Genomic DNA, 19,874 nt, shown 5'->3' with positions numbered 1-19,874 from the left:
ACTTATCAATTCTTATGCCAATATTATGTCATACACACAAGTCATAACCATTTTCTTTTAACTTAACCATATTAGACCATGGGTGGGTGGTTCTTTGTTCAACAGATCCCCACATAATTCCACACATTTACCTAGTCTTAGGATAGTCTCAAAAGGCCTTCAGAACACTCATTACTCCTCTTAGCACCTTAAAGCCTATTTTTCCCAATTTAAGGCAGAGTGCCCATTACAAAGGAGCTATAAGATTTCTCTTTATCTAGTGCCTAAACCCAAGCTTCCACACCTATATAAATTATTTTACGCATAAAAGTGTTCTCACTTTGCGAAATAGTATCTCCGAACATATACTTCATTTGAAAATGGCCAAAACTCATTTTAAGGCCATTCAAAGGAACTAACTTATTTTCTGTTGTCTTTCACCAAAGTGAAGGTTCACACACCTTAGAACATTATTCTACGCATAAAAGTGTGCTCGCTTGGAAAACATTAACTCTTAGCACATACCTCCTTTGAAAATGGCCAGATTCACATATAAGGCCCAAAGAAGGAACTTATTCATTTTTTCTTTTTATCTAACCCAAACAAAAGTTTAAATATCTAATCATATAGTCCTTAGACCGCATAAGTGCTCACTAGCATAAACAGTCACTCCTAAAACATACTTCCTTTGTAAATGGCTAAGAGGCACATAAAAGAAACCATGCCAATTTCACGATTCCAATGCTTTAGTCCATCAAATTCAAGCTTATCATATACATATAATCCACGATTCATTAACATATTCATGATTTCCCAAGGTTCCACAATTAAAGCACATAAGCCTCAAAATGACATTTTCACAACCAAGAAATTCTTTAACCATTTAACTCCTACACTCTCTTATACATACATACATATATTCCAAAGCCTACACACATGCTCAAAATCTCATTTTCATTTCAGACTCCTATTTTATTTACATAACTACCTACACAGTTCAAACTCTTAACATATATTCCTGCCCTACTCACAACTCAAAACTCCAAAGACAAGGCATAATTATTAAACCCTAACATGCTCTTAAACATTCAAGACTTGGGAATCAAAATTGGAACCATAGAAATAGATATTTCTTACCTCTAATCAACAATCCAAGGCCCAAAGATCATCCACCAAGCTTGGCTCATCAAAAACCCCACTTTCTTGACCTTGTGAATAGTGCCAGAAAAATGGAGAGGGGAGGAACTCTTCACACACTCAATTTCAACCCAAATCAAGTATTGGAATAGATTCCTTGGGTGTTCTACTATCAAAATCGTGTAATGTACTTTTGTATTTGGTTGCGTGAGGATAGAGAAATCAAGAGGAGAAAAACTTGAAAACCTAGCTCTAATGGAGAGGGAGGAGGTCGGCCAAGAGGAGAGAGAAGAGGAAGAAGGTGAGTGAATAGTGTTTCACTTAAGCCACTTGCTCTTATAAGACATGTGGTCATTTAACAAATGTTTTCTTCTAAATTAAATTCACTTAACTTGACCCTGTATTCACTCAAAGCTACGGATATAATTTTATTTTTTCTAAGTTTATTTACATTCACTTATATTCCATAAGGAATATTTTAAGCTATTCATAGATAAATTCGGACACTGTTTCCAAAAACATGCACGGCGAATCACTAACAGTGCAATTTTGCATGCAAAACCGTAAAACTTCTCAACTGAATACTTTTGGTCTAAAAATGACTTGTATGGAATATATTGGACTTGAACATACTATTATTGAACTTTTTCAGATTTTTGGATTCTACTGGTTGCCTAAACGGCGATACAAAATACCCGGCAGAAACACGTTTTAGGAGATTTTCGCAAAAAGTGCTAGACTACACAATTTCCGTTCTAAACTCATATTTGGCATCAGAATTTTCAAATTAGGTCTCTAACATCATTCTGCTCATTTTCGAGCTCTATCGGTTACTACACAGCAGTGCAGAATACCCACCAGAAGTCACTGTTCATGACCTAGTAATGATTACAATCAAAACACTCGAAATCACGTTCTAAATCTAATTATGACATTTAAATCCTTAAATTAAATCTCTAACTAAGATATACCAGTTGGGGTCATTATACATTTCGCTTCCCTTTCCTTAGTTGCCAAGTTTGAATCCCAAGATTGCAGTGGTGAAACCACAATTTCCAAAAAATGGATCAAACTAGAAAACTAGTACTGGGTTTGCACCTGTTGAACCGGATTTAATATTGGTTAGGATGTGTTATTATGAGAATGTGAAGGTTGTAGTCCACGTAGAAATCTTATCATATCAATGTGTTACTCTTACCTTCTCATCCCAGCTTTTATTTTCATAAAAAAATAATTCATCCAAAATTCATATTTCTGCTCTTGTTTTTTCTGTAACAATCATTTTTCCCGTGTGAGAAACTAGGATTATCACCTTTGCTAAATAATTAACTATTAATATCTTTAAAGCATGAAGAATGATAGAAGAGTCTAAATTTTATTTTTCCACAATGGATAGAGTTTGTCTCTTATATCAACTATTTAATACTTTTGATAGCATTCAATGAAAATAAGAAAAGAACAATTAACAGATGGTTCTACTCTTTTCAGTCATTCGGTGTTCTATGTGAAGCACAGTATTTCCAGAATGTTATGCGAGTTGGTTTTCGGCTTAGATCAACTTTGGTATGCCATCTCTTTCTCTTAATTTATTTTATTATTTTATTTATCTACACATTTTATATGATGTGACCATGTCTAACTATAGGTGGCTGCTATATTTAGAAAATCTTTGAGGCTAACTCATGAAGGTCGAAAGCCATTCACAACTGGGAAGCTCATGAATATGATAACATCAGATGCCAATGCACTGCAGGTTCATTTTCTGCTTTATAATAAATACTTGTCTTTTGAGGCTAATTGATCAATGTAGTATAGTTTTATTTTTTTTCTTTTTTGAAAAAAATATTAAAATAATGTAATTTGAAATTATCTACCAAAGTGATATAATTTAATCATTTTCAATCACTTTTCATCGTGTGGACGCGTGTCACCACCATAGTCAGAAGAAGTCAAGTATATCACCATGATAAATAGTTTCCAAATTATATGATTTCAACAATTTTATTTAAAAAGAAAAAACTGTACTATTTTGGTCATTCTCCCCATTTTATTTAAATCTTTAGGGACTAATTTGATGACATCTTTCATGATTAAGGGACTAAATTGATAAAACTTTGCAATATTGAATGACTAACTTGATGACCAAAATCTTTCGAGAACTAAAATGAAAATAATGGGGTATATTGGATTGAGATTTTAAACGATCTTAATAGATTGTTTTAAAAATCTATTGGTTTTCAATTAAGATCTTATAGGATTGAAAAAAAGTCACGTGATATTCGATTATGATTTTAAAATATTAATTTAGAGTCTGTCCAAATACAATGGTATTCAATCAGGATTTTAAACAAAAGAAAAATAATCATGTGATATTCAAAAATCTGACGATTTTAGTGGATTTCATGAGATTTTTTACTGAGAAGTATAAATAGGATGCCTCTCTCACAATCTCTCCCCAACTCCTAGGATTTCTTGAGATTTGTCTATTTCCATGCTTCTTCTTCCTTTGGCGGGTTGACTCGCTCAAAACCGGGTTTCGCCATGGGAGTTTCGTCAAAGCTCAAAGCCTCAAATACAATAGAAGTTTTAGCGATTTTCATCACAAAACAACCAAACACAACAACCCAATAAGATTCTAGTCAAATCCATTTAAAAAATAGCAGATGTATAATTTCATTATATCTTTACAGCAGTACTGCTTGTTACAAAGCTTGCCAAGCAGCCCAACATTTCCATTGACTTGACCTTTAGTCTAGTTGATAAACCTGAGAGGCTCAGAATTGAGTTAGCTTTAGTGCTTAGAGTTGATTAGATTGAGTAAATGAAAAAAAAAAACTAACTAATAAAGCTTATCAACCTTAGCCAAATTAAAATTTTACTTATGATATCTGTATAATTTTATAATGAATCTTAAGTCAGAATTACAAATGATCATATATTGAAATTTTATTTTTATTCTTTTTTGGAATGTAGACAATGTTGCTATGTTATAAATTTCACTGATAACATTCCTTTACAATGTTCAATGTTCAGCAAATATGCCAACAACTTCATGGACTATGGTCAGCGCCATTCCGTATCATCATAGCTATGGTTCTCCTATACCAGCAACTAGGTGTTGCTTCCCTTATTGGATCAATAATGCTAGTTCTCATTCTCCCACTGCAGGCAAGTTTTGTCTTTGTTTTTATAACTTGCCCGCGTGTGCCTGTGCATGTGCGTATTTTTTTTTTCTTTTTTTGTTGTAGCATTACTTATACTTTTAAACCATTTTCTCTGTAGTTTTGTTTGATACAAGCTTAACATAACTTTATTGTTTTTCATACAATTGCCGATACCATATGTAATATCAAAATGATTCTTGTCTAGAATTACAAGGATTTACCAAAATTTTAATCTTTGTAGTTTCTAAGTCTATTGTTTAGTTTTCAGACGACCTTTTGATTATTTAGTATTATTAATTCATCAATTTTACTTTCTGAAAAACAAATATGTAAAGTGAGGAATGGACCCTGATGTTGAGATCTCTCTATTGTTTATAATAGAGAACAAAGATTATGTATATGCTGTAGTGCAAGAGTGTAGTGAAAATAAGTAATAATAAGGAAGCTACTAGTTGAACACTCACCCACAAGTTATGGCATATACATCACATTTACCAAGCTTGTTAATGTAGCTAATTTGAGACCTCTGAGAGACTAACTTGGCACATCCGCAAGATGGTCATTTGAGTTGACAAAACCAGGAGCAATGCACCCTAACAAGATCTCTCCTTTCCCATCAAATCCCTATAAATTCAACAGAGAGAATAATTTATTAAATTGTTTGCTCAATTCCAATTTGTTTGTTACAATACATTATGGTACTTATAATAATATGATGCCTATTGGTGATGAAGCCTAAATTCATTAATTTTAATAGAGTGCAAAATACTTGACAGTTTAGAATTTAGTCTAAGTTGAAACTGATGTATGCGGATCTTGTTCATTTTCTAAACAATAATTATTCTATTTTACTTTATATGTTTCTCTCTGATAAATAAATTAATAAATAATTTTTTTATTGTTTTTGACAACAGACTTTTGTGATTAGCAAAATGCGTAAACTGACAAAGCAAGGACTGCAACAGACCGACAAAAGGGTTGGCCTCATGGGTGAAATTCTTGCTGCCATGGATACTGTAAAGTAGGAACACTTAAAATATATATATATATATATATATATATATATATATACTTTAAAAATTTGACTACAGATTGTGTCTTAAGGGTGTTTGTGATATGCTGAATATGATTCAGATGTTATGCTTGGGAATCAAGCTTTCAATCCAGAGTTCAAAGCATACGAGATGAGGAGCTTTCATGGTTCCGCAAAGCACAGCTGCTATATGCTGTATGAGTCTTGACATGATTTTATAATTCAGTGTGTTCCCATATTGTTTCCATTATCCAGTTTCTGATTCATGGTGATGATTAATGGATTTGAGATTAACCATCTATCATGTGTTCTGTCTTAAGAGCAGTGGATTATTCATTTACAAAATTTGGAGCAACTACATAAAAGTATCATGGCCTATAAGGTCCATAATACAGTACATTCAAACTTAATATACATTAACCTATCAGGATAAAATTATTTTCAGGGAAATGGTTTCAAAATATGGCTTTCCGTGAGATAATAACTCTTTAGTGTTATGTTGCTTGATGTCCTTTGGTTAATAATTGTTAGAATATTAGATATGATATGATTAGATTTGATTAGATATGATTGGATTCTGTCTTATCCGTAAATAGTCTGACTGTATTCTGACTGTATTAGGATTAGGTTTGGATTAGGTTTGGGCCTTACACTTAAGCCCATTAGGGTCTCTATATATTGTAACTCCCTGACACAGATCAATACACAACGTATTCTCTTACACTTAACTTGGTATCAGAGCTATTTCGTTCTGGGAACCCTCGCTTCCGCTTAGAAATCTTGTTCTTCGCTTTAAAACCTAAGCCCACTGCTTAGGATTCATCTTTTCTTTGCCGTGCGTCCTTCCGGTAAGATATCAAAGGCTGTAAGTCCTCTCCAGGCATCTTCTGCACGTATCCACATCCCCAAACAGTCACCGGAGCACCATCAGCCACCGTCAGCCACTGTTCAGGCTGCCGGAGTACTTTTCCGGCGAGTTTTCAGTCTGGAACGAACGCGAACAGAACCCTCTCCTCCCGGCGACCTGCTCTGTGGAAGTCCGGCCACCATCGGAGTTGTCACGCGCTCTCACGCGCCTCCAGTCTTCTCTGCGCGTGGGCTTCACGCGCCACCTTCTGCCGGCGCGTGAGCACTATTCCGGCGGCTTTTTCCGGCCGGTCTTGGACAGAGAAGCTCGTCTTCTCCTCCTCTTTCTGGATCTGTGGTTGGTTCTTTGTGGGTCTGACTTTTTGTGCGCATCTCTTCTTGATTGGTGATCAGGTTCGTTTCTCTTTATTCGATTTGTATCTTTGTGATTTGATACTATGGCAGCAAACCCTCCAATTCATTCGGAGGTCAAGTCTCCATCTCCTCCTTTGAGAAATTCTCCCAATATCATCTCTACCAATATTGGGTCCATTACCTCTTCAAAATTGAAGGGATCTGTTAATTACAAGAACTGGGCCACCTCTGTTCGAGTTTGGTTCTTTGGACAAGGATATGGGAACCATCTCACAACTAAGTCTACTGATGTCCCTAAGGAGGACAAGTCTGATTGGGAAAAGATTGACAACCAGCTTCTGAGTATCCTCTGGCAATCCATTGATCCGATTGTCTTGGATATCTTTTATTCATTTCAAACTTGCACTGAAGTGTGGGAGGAAGCAAAAAACCTCTACACTAATGATGTTCAGCAACTCTATTTCATCATCTCTCAGTTTATGGAATTGAGCAAATCATCCGACATTCAGATTGAGACATATATTGGCAAGAGTCGCTCTTTGATGCAGGCATATTTGGATATGCTGCCTTACCCTACTGATGCTACTGCATATCGGAAACAGGTGGAACGTTTCTTTATGGTTGCCACACTTTCTGGCCTTCCCGAAGAATATGATAATGTTCGTGATACTATCTTGACTAGTGGGGAGCCTGATCTATCCATGACGTATCAGCGTCTTCTGAATTTGAATAAGAAATCAGCTCCTGCATCGACTTCTGTTGTTGATTCTATTGCTCTAGTTTCCCGTACTGATTTTCGCGGGCATATTGGAGGTGGACGTGGTCGTGGTAGAGGCCCAGGAGGCCGGGGCCCAGGAGGCCCAGGAGGACGTAGCCCAGGAGGTCGTGGCCCAGGAGGCCCAGGAGGTCCAGTCGGACGTGGTCAGCGACCTCGTTGTCATTACTGTCAGCAACTTGGTCATTATGAGGAACGCTGCTACACCAAGTATCCTCACATGCGACCTTCTTTTGCTGCTAATGTAGCTCAATCGGATACTGCTTCAAATGGTTCAGTCTCTCTCTCCTCTGAAGAATATGCAGCATTCCAGGCCCTTCTCAGGAAGTCCTCTCCTCAATCTCAGGCCTCTGCTTCAGAAACTGGTAATCCTGTTGCTTGTGTTTCTCATTCTGCATCACTTGGTCCTTGGATATTTGACTCAGGTGCTACTGATCACCTCTGTGGTAATAAAGAACTCTTTTCTTCCCTTACATATTCTAATAATTTACCCTCTTTTACTCTTGCTGATGGAACTAAGGCCCCCGTTCATGGGATTGGACAAATCTGTCCAACCTCCTCATTAACCTTGACATCTGTCTATTACATTCCTCACATCCCTTATAATTTAATATCGGTTAGTAAATTGATCAATTCTCTTAATTGTATTGTCACATTCTCAAACCATTCTGTTTCTGTGCAGGACCCGGGTACGGGGAAGATGATTGGAGTGGGCCGTGAGTCACGGGGTCTGTTCTACCTTGATGTGCCGAGTCCTTCAGTTGCTTGTTCTCTCACAGAGTCTCCACAGCTCATCCACAGTCGTCTCGGGCATCCTAGTCTTGCGAAATTGCAGAAGATGGTTCCTCTTTTATCCGGTCTTCAAACTTTAGATTGTCAGTCATGTCAGCAAGGAAAGCACATACACTCCCCCTTTGCTAATCGAGTCAATAAACGAGCTGATGCTCCTTTTTCAATTATTCATTCAGATGTTTGGGGTCCTAGTCGTAGTGTGTCTATTTTAGGTTTTCGGTATTTTGTCACCTTTATTGATGATTTCTCCCGTTGTACTTGGATTTATTTAATGAAAAACCGTTCTGAGTTGTTTTCTATTTATCAAAAGTTTTCTGCTGAAATTCATACTCAATTTGGTGCTTCTATTCATATTTTACGTAGTGATAATGCTAAGGAGTATGTTTCTGTTGACTTTTCTCACTTCTTAGCCACACAGGGTACTTTACACCAAACCACTTGTCCTCACACTCCACAACAAAATGGAGTAGCTGAACGTAAGAATAGACATCTCATTGAGATTGCCAGGACTCTTCTTATTCACATGCATGTTCCTCTTCACTTCTGGGCTGATGCAGTCCTTGCTTCTTGCTTTCTCATCAACCGCATGCCTTCATCTGTGCTTAATAATGATATTCCTCATAACTTATTGTTTCCAGATGTTCCTCTCTTTCCTCTATCCCCACATGTTTTTGGTTGTACCTGTTTTGTTCATGATCTCACTCCTGGTAAGGATAAGTTAACATCCAAAGCCTTTAAATGCATTTTTCTTGGTTATTCTCGTCTTCAAAAGGGTTATCGCTGTTACTCTCCTGACCTCTAGCGTTACTTAGTTTCCGCGGATGTCACCTTTTTTGATCAACAACCCTTTAATTCTATCCCATCTCCATTGTCACAGGTTGATCATGTTCTTCCTGTTCCTTTTCTTGACTTGTCTTTGCCAGATGCAGGTGCTTCTACTCCAGATAAGCCATCACCTATTGCTCCAGTACCTAAGGACCGTCCACTTCTCACTTATCAGCGTCGTAAGACAGTACCTCCAGTCGACTCGACCCCTGCTGACTCATTGCCCTCTGCAGTTGATTCTTCCCCTCCGGATCCTTCACCAGAGGCTCTTCCCATTGCTCAAAGAAAAGGTACACGTACTACTCGTAACCCTTATCCTCTTTATACCTTCTTGAGCTGTGATCGCCTTTCTCCTCCTCATTTCACCTTTGTTTCTAGTCTTTCTTCTATTTCTATTCCTAAGACCACAGGTGAAGCACTTTCCCATCCAGGATGGCGCCAAGCGATGCTTGATGAGATGACCGCACTTCATACCAATGGCACTTGGGACCTTGTTTCTGCTCCTCCAGAGAAGTCTATAGTTGGTTGTCGCTGGGTGTTTACTGTGAAAGTTGGACCTGATGGCCATGTTGATCGTCTCAAGGCACGCCTAGTTGCCAAGGGTTTTACTCAAATCTTTGGCCTTGATTATAGCGATACATTCTCTCCAGTCGCTAAGATGGCGTCCGTCCGCCTATTTCTTGCCCTTGCTGCTGTTCGTCACTGGCCACTCCTTCAACTTGACATCAAAAATGCCTTTCTTCATGGTGATTTACAAGAAGAAGTTTACATGGAGCAACCACCTGGTTTTGTTGCTCAGGGGGAGTCTGGGAAGGTATGTCGTCTTCGAAAATCCTTATATGGTCTCAAGCAGTCTCCTCGAGCATGGTTCAGTTGCTTCAGTTCTGCTGTACAGGCGTTTGGCCTAATTCGCAGTAAAGTTGACCATTCTGTATTCTATAGGATTACATCTCCTAACAAGTGCATCTATTTGTTAGTCTATGTTGATGACATCATCCTCACCGGAAGTGATCAAGACGGAATCCATCAGTTAAAACAACATTTATTCAGTGCATTTCAAACAAAGGACCTTGGGAAGCTGCGTTACTTCTTGGGAATTGAGGTGGCGCAATCTAGACAGGGCATTTCTATCTGTCAAAGGAAGTATGCCTTGGATATCCTAGAGGAGACTGGTATGTTGGGGTGTAAACCAGTTGATACACCCATGGATCCTAATGTTAAGTTATTGCCCAGACAGGGGGAGCCGTTATCTGATCCTGGACGTTATCGAAGGCTGATTGGGAAGCTCAATTATCTTACTGTGACTGGGCCAGATATTTCTTTCGCTGTCAGTACGGCCAGTCAGTTCCTTGATTCCCCTTGTGATTCACATTGGGATGCTGCTGTGAGGATCCTCCGATATATCAAAGGAGCACCAGGAAAAGGTTTGTTGTATTCGGATCAGGGAAATACAGAAATTTGTGGTTACTCAGATGCCGATTGGGCAGGATCACCCTCGGACAGACGCTCTACTTCTGGTTATTGTGTCTTCTTCGGAGGAAACTTAATCTCATGGAAAAGCAAGAAACAACCTGTTGTTTCCCGATCTAGTGCAGAAGCTGAGTATCGTGCAATGGCAAGTACTACCTGTGAGTTGATCTGGTTAAAGCAGTTGATTCGGGAGCTTCATCTTTGTGAACAGAAACAACCCATGACACTCATCTGTGATAATCAAGCTGCGCTACATATATCCTCTAATCCTGTTTTTCATGAGAGGACCAAACATATAGAGATTGATTGTCACTTCATTCGGGAAAAGATTCAGTCAGGAGAAATCAAGACAGCTTTTGTCAACTCGTCTAATCAACTAGCAGATGTTTTCACTAAAGCTCTTATAGGTCCTCGGGTTGAATACATTTGTAACAAGCTTGGTGCTCATAATATATACGCACCAGCTTGAGGGGGAGTGTTAGAATATTAGATATGATATGATTAGATTTGATTAGATATGATTGGATTCTGTCTTATCCGTAAATAGTCTGACTGTATTCTGACTGTATTAGGATTAGGTTTGGATTAGGTTTGGGCCTTACACTTAAGCCCATTAGGGTCTCTATATATTGTAACTCCCTGACACAGATCAATACACAACGTATTCTCTTACACTTAACTATAATATTAGTATTGTCTCTACATTTTTTATGGTCTTTGAGCTATGTCAAGGCTTAATGTGAAGGCATATATATGGCAGTGTTTCTTTAGCTTGATATATGTGGCAATGCATGCTATTAATGCCTACCTTTGGGGTTAATTCCAAGGATACTCTGTAATGATTCATGTGATTCCAGGCTTTCAATATCTTGTGATCTCACACAAAAATCATAGCTTGTTAACAAGCGTGACAAATTCTTTTGATAGATGAAGTATTTGTATTTAATGTCACATTCTCCCTGGACCCAAGACACTTGTATAAATGGTTTAAACATCAATTTATAGGGAACTTAATATCAGTTTTTATTACTTGGAAATATGTTCCTCTATCAGCATACAATTACTTATTTCTATATATGCATGTGCCACATAACTAAACAATTTCTTAGCAACTTGTATGACATGTGAAATTATCCTAGATTGTGAAAATTTGTAGTTATGTTCCTAACTACTTGTCTTCTTTTGCAGCTTAACACTTTTATACTAAACAGCATCCCAGTTCTTGTGACAGTGACCTCATTTGGAATGTTTACTTTACTTGGTGGAGAATTGACACCTGCAAGGGCATTTACCTCACTATCTCTGTTTGCAGTTTTGCGCTTTCCATTAAATATGCTTCCAAATTTACTTAGTCAGGTTATCATTGACCTCCACAATATTGATTTTTAACCGCTTCAAATTGTGATAAGCATTTACTTATTGATTTGAGGTCAAAATATGAGATTGCTTTTGTTGGAGATATTAAATCATTCCTGACTAGTTTTTTTTTTACAGGTAGCAAATGCAAATGTCTCGTTGCAACGATTAGAAGAACTGTTTTCGTCTGAGGAGCGAAATTTAAAACAAAATCCACCTATTGTACCTGGACTTCCAGCCATCTCAATTAAGAATGGAAACTTTTCATGGGATCCTAAGGTCATTTTTTCAATAATACTTGTGTGCACTGCCACTATTTTGGTAAAGTTGCCTTGATTATTTTTCAACTAACAGCAACACTATAGAAAAATTATAATAGCCAACATTTTAATTTCTAAGGTAGCATTTTACTATGTTATGCAGAATAATAATCAACATAAGGTTCCGGAATGCTGATCAATTAGCAGTTTCCAAGTTAAAACAAACTAATTTTATAAAAATACTAAATAGAACTATGTGGGAATATTTTACATGAAACTTTGATTAGTCTTCTCTTTTACTTTCACCCTCCCCGAGACTTGCAATATAAGCCAGGATCTAGGTCAAAAGGAATAATGATATTATTAAAACTCCTTGTAGGTCTTAGGAGACCATACTGTTGCTTTTGGTGAATGTGATGCTAATGAATGTGATGCTAATGTTAGGCAATATTCTTAAATTGAGGCATAAAAATTCAGTGATTTGTTTGTTCTGGTCCATTTTATTTATAGTTTGTGATATTAGTAATGCACACTTCACTTTATGTATGAAAAATCTATTCAATACACAGGCAGAGAAGCCAACATTATCAAATATCAATGTGGAAATACAAATCGGCAGCTTAGTAGCAATCATTGGTGGTACTGGAGAAGGGAAGACATCACTTATTTCAGCAATGATTGGAGAGCTACATCCCCTAGCTGATGGAAATGCTACAATCAGAGGCACTGTTGCTTATGTTCCTCAGATTTCATGGATTTACAATGCTACTGTGAGTTGCATCTTGTTTATGCTTCTATTTTAAAACTTATGTTTCATTCATATTAAATTTAAGGTGAACAAATGCTACCATTTACCATTCTGAATCACTTCTTTTCTCAGGTTCGTGAAAATGTATTATTTGGATCAAAATTCGAATATGAACGATATTGGAAGGCCATTGATGTCACTGCTTTGGAGCATGATCTCAACTTACTACCTGTAAGATTTTTCATAAAATTTAATCTTCATTATTGCTTCTCTAAACTAATATGAAAGCTTTTTATAATTTATTTCATTCATACCCTTTCAGGGACGTGATTTTACAGAGATTGGCGAAAGAGGAGTCAATATTAGTGGTGGACAAAAGCAAAGAGTTTCCTTAGCTAGGGCCGTATACTCAGATTCTGATGTGTACATATTTGATGATCCTTTAAGTGCTCTTGATGCTCATGTTGCTCAAGAGGTATCATTCTTATTCAGCTCTAAAAAATGTTATGATATAACTGCCATCTATAGAATGATGTACTTCAGTTCAGGTTGCTTCCATCCTTAATAAGTTTCATTGATTTAAATTGTCAATATGATGAGAAAGAATCATATCAAACTGATTCTTATTATTGAGAAATTGATTAAAGGTATGCATGCTCATGTGCTTCATCAGATTTTCCTTTCTCCTTTCTCCTTTCTCCTTTCAGATATCACCATTAATTGTTTACCATATAAAAATTTGAAAATAGCTATGATCATAGTACATATAGTCTGATTAGCAATGGCATTCAGGTTTTCAGGAACTGTATAAAGGAAGGGTTGAGAGGAAAAACCAGGGTTCTTGTGACCAACCAGCTACATTTTCTCCCTCAGGTGGATAAAATTATTCTGGTTAGTGATGGCATGATTAAAGAGCAAGGAACCTTTGAGGAGTTATCAGAAAATGGGATTCTATTTCAGAAACTAATGGAAAATGCAGGAAAAATGGAACAACAAGCTGTTAATAATGAAGATAGTGATAGTCATGACAAGGCTAACGTTTCACCCTCAAATAATGAGGCAAATGTAGTGTTACCAAATGATACAAGCTATGAAAAGAAGGGAAAATTAAGAAAATCAGTTCTTGTTAAGCAAGAAGAGCGGGAGACAGGTGCGGTTAGCTGGAAAGTTATAACGAGGTAAGATTGCCATGGAACCTAAGATATGGTTATTACAGGAATTATTTTTCCTCTATTGTTATTAAGAATGTATGAATAAAGTGAATTTGATTGCCAATTGGATATGATTGGGAACACAAGTATTCCCTCCATTAGAATGACAAAATGTTGATTTTTCTCTTTTCTTTCATGTCCTGGCTCTTTTCTTTGCAGCCTACAGAGGATTCCTGATCCTCTTGTTTTGTACCATTTCCTCTCTTATACATTTTTCTTTTATCCAAATAAATAAATAAAATAACTGACTAAAAAAGAAACTTTAAATATCATTGCTATTTTTTGTTAAAATGGGTACAAAGGGTTACAATATTTATACAGAAACAAATGGGTTTAAAGGAATAAATCCAAATCCTAAGAAATAAGGAAACGTAATCTGGCTACTAAAAGAAATAAATAATTAAATAATCTGACTAATAAAAGAAACAAATAATAACAAATCTTCCATATTTACAACAATAATAGCAGCTAGGTACTGTGTAGTTTAATTTACTTAAGGATGCTTCTGTGATGTTTGTATACAGTTATTTTTCTTTTCCTTTTGTGACCACTGCATTGCACTTTTTTCTGCTTGGACTTAATATAGATGTTCTAGTTTGGTTATGACTTGTTGTAATTGTAAATCCAAATTTACAGGTACAAATCTGCACTGGGAGGACTGTGGGTTGTTTCCCTCCTCTTTGCATGCTATACATTAACAGAAGTTCTTCGAATTTCAAGTAGCACATGGTTAAGTGTGTGGACTTCTAAAGATTCCACTTCAGATTATGACTCAGGATATTTTCTTTTCATCTATGCACTTTTCTCATTTGGACAGGTCATTATTCTGCAATGAGTTTCTATTTAACATTCATATCTCCAAGTTCTCACATGATTCCAAACTCCATTATTAACTTTCTACTTAGTATTCAGCATCTTCCACTTTACTTGCAAGGAATTAGCATTATTCAAGAAAATAATCATCCTTCAATAAGCTATCGAACTTACCAAAGAGTACCTTTCTGTGTTTTCTTCAATTATAGGACAAATGAAATGAATATTTTCCTTTGCTACATTCAGGTATCTGTGGCACTTGTAAATTCTTATTGGTTGATCACTTCAAGTCTTCGTGCTGCCAAAAGATTGCATGATGCAATGTTAGATAAAATCCTTCGTGCTCCAATGGTTTTCTTCCAAACTAATCCTGTTGGCCGCATAATTAATCGGTTTGCGAAAGACATGGGAGATATAGATACCACTGTTTTTAATTTGGCAAATATGTTTTTGGGACAAGTATGGCAACTACTTTCAACATTTGTTCTTATAGGCACTGTGAGCACAATATCCCTGTGGGCCATAATGCCACTTCTGATCTTCTTTTATGCAGCTTTTATATATTACCAGGTGAGTTCTATATCTTGTCCATAGTTTTAGAGAAGTTTCATATAGAAATGTTTTACATGCCATGTTCTTTTTATCTTCTTTTGCATTATGGATTCTCCAAAACTTTGGAGAAATGGAAATGCGGAAATGAAGATGTTTCTTTCTTAATTTTACAAAAAGATAGATGAACAGTAACTGAATAATGGGTAAGGAGATAATGTAAAGGACAATTCACACTGAGACTTAGGATTTTGTTTTGCTTTGGTCAAAGTTCAGGTTGGGAGCATCACTTTCAACTGGGGGCTGATCAGGATAAACCACAAATCAATTTGGCTATGAGATATTAGTATTCTGTTGTAGTACATACTTAGAGTTACAAAGGAAAACATTCACATTTCTATAGATTGAACTCCTTTTACTTCCACTGAAAAATTGCTTCATGATTCTTACCTTAAAATCTCAAAAATTCATAATTGAATAAATTAATACAGTTTTCACTTATGAGCTTAAGCTTCTGGGTTGAATTGACATTTTACAAGGTTTCAGAGCTCATAACTAAGTGGGCACGAGTTCGAATCTCACCACCCCCGTTTTCTAATGAAGTTATAAAAGTATCATCTTTAGAAGGGGTTTAAAGCCTTAATCCTGGACTCGTCCGGACAGGATTGCCTCCCGTGGAGGTTACCTATGGTTTATCCAAAAAAATAAAAAATATAAAAGTAAACATCATATTGAAAAAGGTTTTCAGTATATCGATATTGAAATAATTACATGAGGAATGAGGAGTATTTATACAAGAAAAAATAGCTAAGCATGACTCAGCTATGACTCACCAAACCTAATCACAGTCATAAGAATGACTCAGCTATGACTCACTAAACCTAATCACAATTAATTCTAATTAATTACAATTAATCCTAACTAATAGGAAATAAAAAACAATCAATCCTAATTAATCTTAATTATTCCTAATAAATAAAAACGGAAAAATATTTGAATTTGAATTCTGATTTTCTACACTCCCCCTCAAGTTGGGAGGTAAATGTTGATCATTCCCAACTTGCCAATCAAGTCTTCAAAGGCTGGCCGGTGTAGGCCCTTAGTGAGAATATCTGCAATCTGCTCTTTGGTAGGAATATACACCATACATACACTTCCATCATCTATTTTTTCTTTGATAAAGTGGCGATCAACCTCCACATGTTTTGTTTTGTCATGGTGAACTGGATTTTGAGCAATACTGACAGCAGCCTTATTATCACAATACACTCTGACAGGTGGGGAAAAAGAGATCTTCAATTCCTCAAGGAGTCTTCTTAACCAAATTCCTTCACAAATACCATGGGCTAGAGCCCGAAATTCTGCTTCTGCACTGCTCCGGGCAACAACTGTTTGTTTCTTACTTCTCCAGGTCACAAGATTTCCCCAAATATAGGTGCAATATCCTTAAGTGGATCTTCGGTCCAATGCAGAGCCAGCCCAATCTGCATCTGTATATATTTCAATCATCCTCTTGTGTCCCCTTTTAAAGAACAATCCTCGACCAGGGGTGTTTTTGAGGTACTTCAGAATTCTATAAACCGCACTCAGGTGTTTTTCCTTAGGAGAATGCATGAATTGACTAACCATGCTAACTGCAAATGCAATATCAGGCCGAGTGTGAGATAAGTAGATCAACTTCCCCACCAATCTCTGATACTGCTCTTTATCAACTTCTTTCCCATCTTCGATTCCCAATTTAATATTGGGTTCAACTGGAGTCTCTGCTGGCTTGCACCCAAGCATTCCTGTTTCTTGTAACAGGTCTAGAATATATTTCTTCTGAGTTAAAGAAATTCCTGCCTTACTTCGAGCAACTTCCATGCCTAGGAAATATTTGAGAGATCCAAGATCTTTCAGTTCAAACTGATTAGCTAAACATTTCTTCAAAGAGCTTATCTCCTCACAATCATTACCTGTGACAATTATGTCATCAACATAAACAATGAGAATAGCAATTTTATCACCATTAGAGTGTTTTAAAAATAAAGTGTGATCAGTCTGAGCTTGGAGGAATCCTCTTCCCTTAACAGCTTGAGTAAACTTCTCAAACCACTCTCTAGGAGATTGTTTAAGACCATAGAGAGACTTTTTCAACTTGCATACTGAATCGTCTCCTTTTTCAAAACCAGGTGGTGGATCCATATAAACTTCTTCATGTAGATCACCATTCAAGAAAGCATTCTTTACAGCTAATTGTTGCAAGGGCCAACCAAGATTTGCAGCAAGTGATAAAAGAACTCGGATAGTATTAAGCTTGGCAACAGGGGCAAATGTCTCTTGATAGTCTATCCCATGAGTTTGAGTGAATCCCTTAGCAACCAGTCTGGCCTTATACTTGTTGATGCTATTATCTGCATTAAACTTTATTGTGAACACCCACTTGCAACCTACTGTTTTCTTTCCTCTGGGTAATGCTACAGACTCCCAAGTTCCATTTTTGTTGAGTGCATCCATTTCTTCAAAGACTGCATTCCTCCATTTTGGATCATCAAGTGCTTCTTGGATATTTTTTTGTATTTTTGTACTGTCTAACATAGTGTTGAAAGCATGAAAACCTGGGGACAACTTTTCATATGTGATATGATGAGAAATAAGATGAGCAGTACAAGATCTAGTACCTTTTCGGAGAGCAATAGGCACATCTAGGTTGGCTGTATCAGTGTTGCTGGAACTAAGACTCGAGTCAGAATCCTGGCAGTCTAGAGGCTCCTGAGGTGATTCTCGCCTGCTGTAAAACTTTCCCCATTTCCCGGGAGGATCTCCATTATCTGACACATTAACTCCCCCTGTCTTTTGCATAATGACTCCCCCTGTCTCCAACGGCAAAGGCAAAACAACAGAATCATTTGGTTTCCAAGACTTATCTTCATCAACCCCAATAGACTCCCCCTGAAGAGAAGTCGAAGGAAAAAAAGATTGTCTCTCATCAAATGTGACATCCATAGAAACAAAGACCTTACGAAGTGAAGATGAGTAACACTTGTAGCCTTTTTGGTTAGGAGGATATCCTATGAAGACACATTTAATGGACTTAGGATCGAGCTTGGACCTTTGATGGGGAGGAACATGTACAAAAGCCACACAGCCAAACAACTTGTGAGGAAGGGAAGAATGAGCCCGGAAAGAAGGAAATGTGTGGGTAAGACAAGATAAAGGAGATTGAAAATTTAGGACACGAGAAGGCATCCGATTGATGAGGTATGCTGCAGTCAAGACAGCTTCCCCCCACAAATATTTAGGGACATGCATGGTAAACATAAGAGCTCGAGCAACTTCAAGGAGATGTCTATTTTTTCTTTCAGCCACCCCATTTTGTTGAGGGGTGTTAGGACAAGAACTTTGATGAAGAATACCATGCTGGTTGAGATAGTTTCCAAGAACAGAATTAAAATATTCAATACCATTGTCAATTCGAAGAATTTGGATAGAGGTCTGGAACTGAGTTTGAACCATAGCATGAAAGTTTTTAAAAATAGATGCAGCGTCAGACTTATCCTTTAGAAGGTATACCCAACATACCCTAGAGTGATCATCTATGAAAGTTATAAACCAACGAGCACCAAAGATATTTTTTCACGGGCTGGACCCCATATATCTCTATGAATCAAGGTAAATGGAGAAGAATCATGATGGACTCTAGGAGGATAAGAAACACGAGAATGTTTTGCAAGCTGACAAATATCACAAGAAAAAGAACTGGGATTTTTATTGATAAATAAGCTTGGGAAACTTCTGAAGATAAATGAAATTTGGGTGTCCTAACCGATGATGCCACAACAAAACATCATTACAATCATCAGACAAACATACCGAGTGGTTCACAAAATTTTTTCCTTCACAAGAATCTTTTTCTAAATAATAAAGCCCTTCTTCCTCTCTAGCACTGCCAATCATCAGCCCCGAGTCCTGTTCCTGGAAAACACAAGCATTGACAGAAAACTTGGCAACACAATTTAACTCAGACGTAAGTTTGCTGATAGAGATAAGGTTACAAGTAAGAGAGGGAACATGAAGGACTGAGTTCAAAGTAATGTGTTCAGAAAGTTTAATGGATCCTTTTCCAGCAATAGTAGAGAAGCTGCCATCTGTTGTTCTTATTCGTGATTGTTGATAGTAAGGGGTATAAGAACAAAATAAGGTTGCATTACCTGTCATATGATCTGAAGCCCCTAAATCAAGAATCCATCGACTACTATTATCAGCATGGAACGCTATACCTTGTTGAGCAACATTGCTGGATGGAAATTTACTTTCAATCAACATGGCTGCGTGTGGTAACGCGTAGGGCGAACGCTCCGTCCTTGCTCTAGCGCGTGGGGGCGCGTGGCTCAGCAGAATCCGATGGTCCTTCTTGAAACTTGTAGATCGGCTCCTTCTGTTTCGAATGGTGCGGATCTTGGTCGGAAATGTCGCGGGAAAAATTTTCCGACGGCTGCTGACGGTGGCTGACGGCGGTGGAAAGTTGGGATTTTGCCTTCTACAGTGATTGGTAGCCTTAC

General features: G+C 37.2%; 1 protein-coding gene across 1 annotated transcript in view; it reads left to right on the top strand.

Annotated features, from left to right (window-relative positions):
• LOC133301658 (ABC transporter C family member 12-like) overlaps positions 1-19,874 on the top strand; it is a 39,831-nt gene that overhangs the window by 8,411 nt on the left and 11,546 nt on the right. The window contains exons 11-23 of the mRNA XM_061501314.1: positions 2,605-2,679; positions 2,762-2,869; positions 4,150-4,284; positions 5,195-5,301; positions 5,415-5,508; positions 11,585-11,752; positions 11,891-12,031; positions 12,582-12,782; positions 12,893-12,991; positions 13,083-13,235; positions 13,553-13,938; positions 14,608-14,788; positions 15,031-15,354. Of these exons, the coding sequence (XP_061357298.1) occupies positions 2,605-2,679; positions 2,762-2,869; positions 4,150-4,284; positions 5,195-5,301; positions 5,415-5,508; positions 11,585-11,752; positions 11,891-12,031; positions 12,582-12,782; positions 12,893-12,991; positions 13,083-13,235; positions 13,553-13,938; positions 14,608-14,788; positions 15,031-15,354 (2,172 nt within the window). The remainder of the gene's footprint in view (positions 1-2,604; positions 2,680-2,761; positions 2,870-4,149; positions 4,285-5,194; positions 5,302-5,414; positions 5,509-11,584; positions 11,753-11,890; positions 12,032-12,581; positions 12,783-12,892; positions 12,992-13,082; positions 13,236-13,552; positions 13,939-14,607; positions 14,789-15,030; positions 15,355-19,874) is intronic.

This window comes from Gastrolobium bilobum, unplaced genomic scaffold, assembly GCF_033153095.1.
Source record: "Gastrolobium bilobum isolate Gb01-03AN ecotype WA unplaced genomic scaffold, APGP_CSIRO_Gbil_v1 utg35809, whole genome shotgun sequence".
NCBI lineage: Eukaryota > Viridiplantae > Streptophyta > Magnoliopsida > Fabales > Fabaceae > Gastrolobium > Gastrolobium bilobum.
This window is presented reverse-complemented; position numbering and strand designations above follow the sequence as displayed.